This window comes from Patella vulgata, chromosome 6 (genome assembly GCF_932274485.2).
Source record: "Patella vulgata chromosome 6, xgPatVulg1.2, whole genome shotgun sequence".
NCBI classification, from domain to species: domain Eukaryota; kingdom Metazoa; phylum Mollusca; class Gastropoda; family Patellidae; genus Patella; species Patella vulgata.
In genome coordinates, this window is record NC_065884.2 from 8,804,794 (window position 1) to 8,807,396 (window position 2,603).

Sequence of the window (2,603 nt, forward strand, 5' to 3'; positions counted from 1 at the left end):
GTTGGCGCTTTTTGGTTTTCTGACTCCTATTACCAAGGGTTTTTTTACGTCCACGTATATAGACTGATAAAAAAATACGGGATTACCCCTTTTGTCCACTAACTAAGAAACCATAAAACAACTTACCGAATAAACACAAACAATACAACGTTAACTTCATGATGCCTTGGGATGTAGACAAGTCCGTAAAGAATATGAATTTATTTATATTTTGATCAATCTATATAGAACTGGTGGTAATATGATAGGCCACGAGGGACGTCATTAATTCAAGTCTTGAACCAATCATACGTAATTGTAATACAATATGCGAAGCCTTTTGATTGTTAAAATATTTTGCAGGGCTTGAATTGGAATAGGTCAGATTACATTTCGTTAATTTGAATATCCAAAGAAACGCCGCAGAAATCATTATATCGAGTCTATATGTAATAGTTTACCATTTTAGATGCTTCTAAATCTGTTATTGAATAGTGGTTTTAAAGTTATCTGGTTCTATTACTTTATAATTGACCATTTTAGCAGCTTCCAAATCTTTAAATAAATAAGTCAAATGAAATAATGCCAGCTTGAATACCCATGGAGGTAGACGTTCCAGTTGCATATAATTTGTAAGATCATCAAAGTATTCAAATTGAAATTCGTCTAATCTATGAAGATATCGCTGGGGCCAGCCACGATCTAAGACCTTCTGTAATTCAGCTTCTTCGGCTTTGATCATTTCCTCTTCGGGGGGCAGTTTCAGTGTTTCTTCCAAGATCATCTTTATAAATTTAGCTTGTAATGACATGCAGATAAACGGCAGAACCCAATCAAATATACACATAAACGACAAGGTCGGGTTCCTGATGGCTATGGCATGTTTATAAAGAGGTCTAACAGTATTATCTTTGGTGATCTCAATACCACAATCAGGATCCAGAAAAGGAAAGTTGTGTTTATATCCAGTATTCATAATGACAGCATCGACTGTCAGTTCTCTTCCATCTGTTAGGACAACTCCATTCTCTGTAAATTTATTCACGCCGGTTACCAATTCAACGTTCTGTGGGAACTTGGTTACTCTGTGTTCCTTCCAATAACTGAGGTAGATGTGTTTAGCTACAGGCGCAACGTCTAGGGTTATATCCCATCCTGATAATGATCCACCCACTGCCAATATAGTTTTATCTTTGAATGGATCTGCATGACGATAATCTCTACCATGGATCTTCAATCCTTTAAATTCATTAAAGCCTTCATATTCAGGGATGTTTGGTTCTACATAGTGCCTGGTACGGAAACGAAATATACAGTATGCATGTTCATTGTGTGGACGAACCAAAAGACAAACCATTTCGATTTGTCAATTTTAGATTAAAATTTAACGTGCGTAATCAGTGTTTAGAGGTTTTGAAGAAACCCTGGTGATCGGGGCATGCTTTAAGGATCCAGCTCTCTGAATCAACATTGAGGATGGCCAAACTAGAAAGTGACTTCGGGACACATATTGATAGTCAGCGGAAAGGGGTGTGACATATATCGAATGAGCCGAGGACAATTATCGTTTGCTTGCATACCCATTCTACCAATTGATTTTCTAAACCTGTTTTCTACGATGATTTAGTTATTACGTACGTACCCGTTACAAACTATAACTGCATCAAATTCCCTTTTCTCCGTAGTTGCTGATAATTCATCTGATGGCTGAACTTCCACAGTCCATTTCGTACCCCACAACCCGTCACCAATATGTTTAGCTCTGACCTTGACAACTCTTGTGTTGAACTGTAAATTAATATATATCCATCATCAATAATGTATGGTACACAACAACACATTTATAAGATATTTAAACAGATTGATCCAGGGATCAACAACGACAATTATATATAACTATAAAATAACAGAGTCATCGTCAGCTGATAATAAACATCAACAACCCCATCTTGAACTGTAAGATAACACATATTCAACATAAACTAACAAAAAACAACCTTATTTTAAAACCGAGTGATTCTTTGTCTTTAACTCTAAAATAACAGGTAATCATCGCTAGTTAATAATAAACAACAACCTCAAATAAATATATTAGCTGTAGTATAATAAATATATTACAAAAACTAACAAAAAAAACCCCTTATTTTAAAACCGATTAATCCCTCGTCCTCTTTAAGTCTTAAAACAACAGACCATCATCGCCAGAGGGGTTTTTATCAGTGTGGGGGGGGGGGAACCGGAGGACCCGGAGAAAAACCCGCGAGGTTGGACAGGCGACCCTCCTCCTTGTCACGTTCAACCGGAGAATCGAAACCACGCCAGTTGACTCAATGACAGACCTTATGATACAGCGCGCACACGCTAACCATTCGGCCATCCAACCCCCCAGAATGTAAGAGGGTGTGTGTCCATATCCTCGAGTTGGACCAGATTTTCACGGATTTTATAACGGTAATAAGAGATGTTTGTCTATGGCAGACAGTGCCTGCGGAGAAAGCCCCGTGTATGCATATTATTATTTTGGGAGTGGAAGGGGCGGGGTCAAATCGAAGAGTGAATAAGTGTTGTTTTTGTTAGGTGATGGGGGTGGGAAAATTATCGCTGTTAATAATCGAGTGAATAAA

General features: G+C 37.8%; 1 protein-coding gene across 1 annotated transcript; it reads right to left on the reverse strand.

Moving 5' to 3' along the window:
* Positions 1-433: 433 nt before the first annotated feature.
* Positions 434-2,178, reverse strand: LOC126824215 (uncharacterized). Its single transcript, XM_050553399.2, has 3 exons — positions 2,173-2,178; positions 1,622-1,767; positions 434-1,271 (listed from the first exon to the last, which is right to left on the reverse strand). The coding sequence occupies exons 1-3, from the start codon at positions 2,176-2,178 to the stop codon at positions 464-466; spliced, it is 960 nt and encodes a 319-aa protein (XP_050409356.2). The 3' UTR covers positions 434-463.
* Positions 2,179-2,603: the final 425 nt, after the last annotated feature.

Excerpts from the sequence above, each read along its gene's own strand:
- LOC126824215 (XM_050553399.2), bottom strand. Across the intron at positions 1,272-1,621 it reads GCAGTTATAGTTTGTAACGG|GCACTATGTAGAACCAAACA; the intron begins GTACGTACGTAA and ends TTTCCGTACCAG.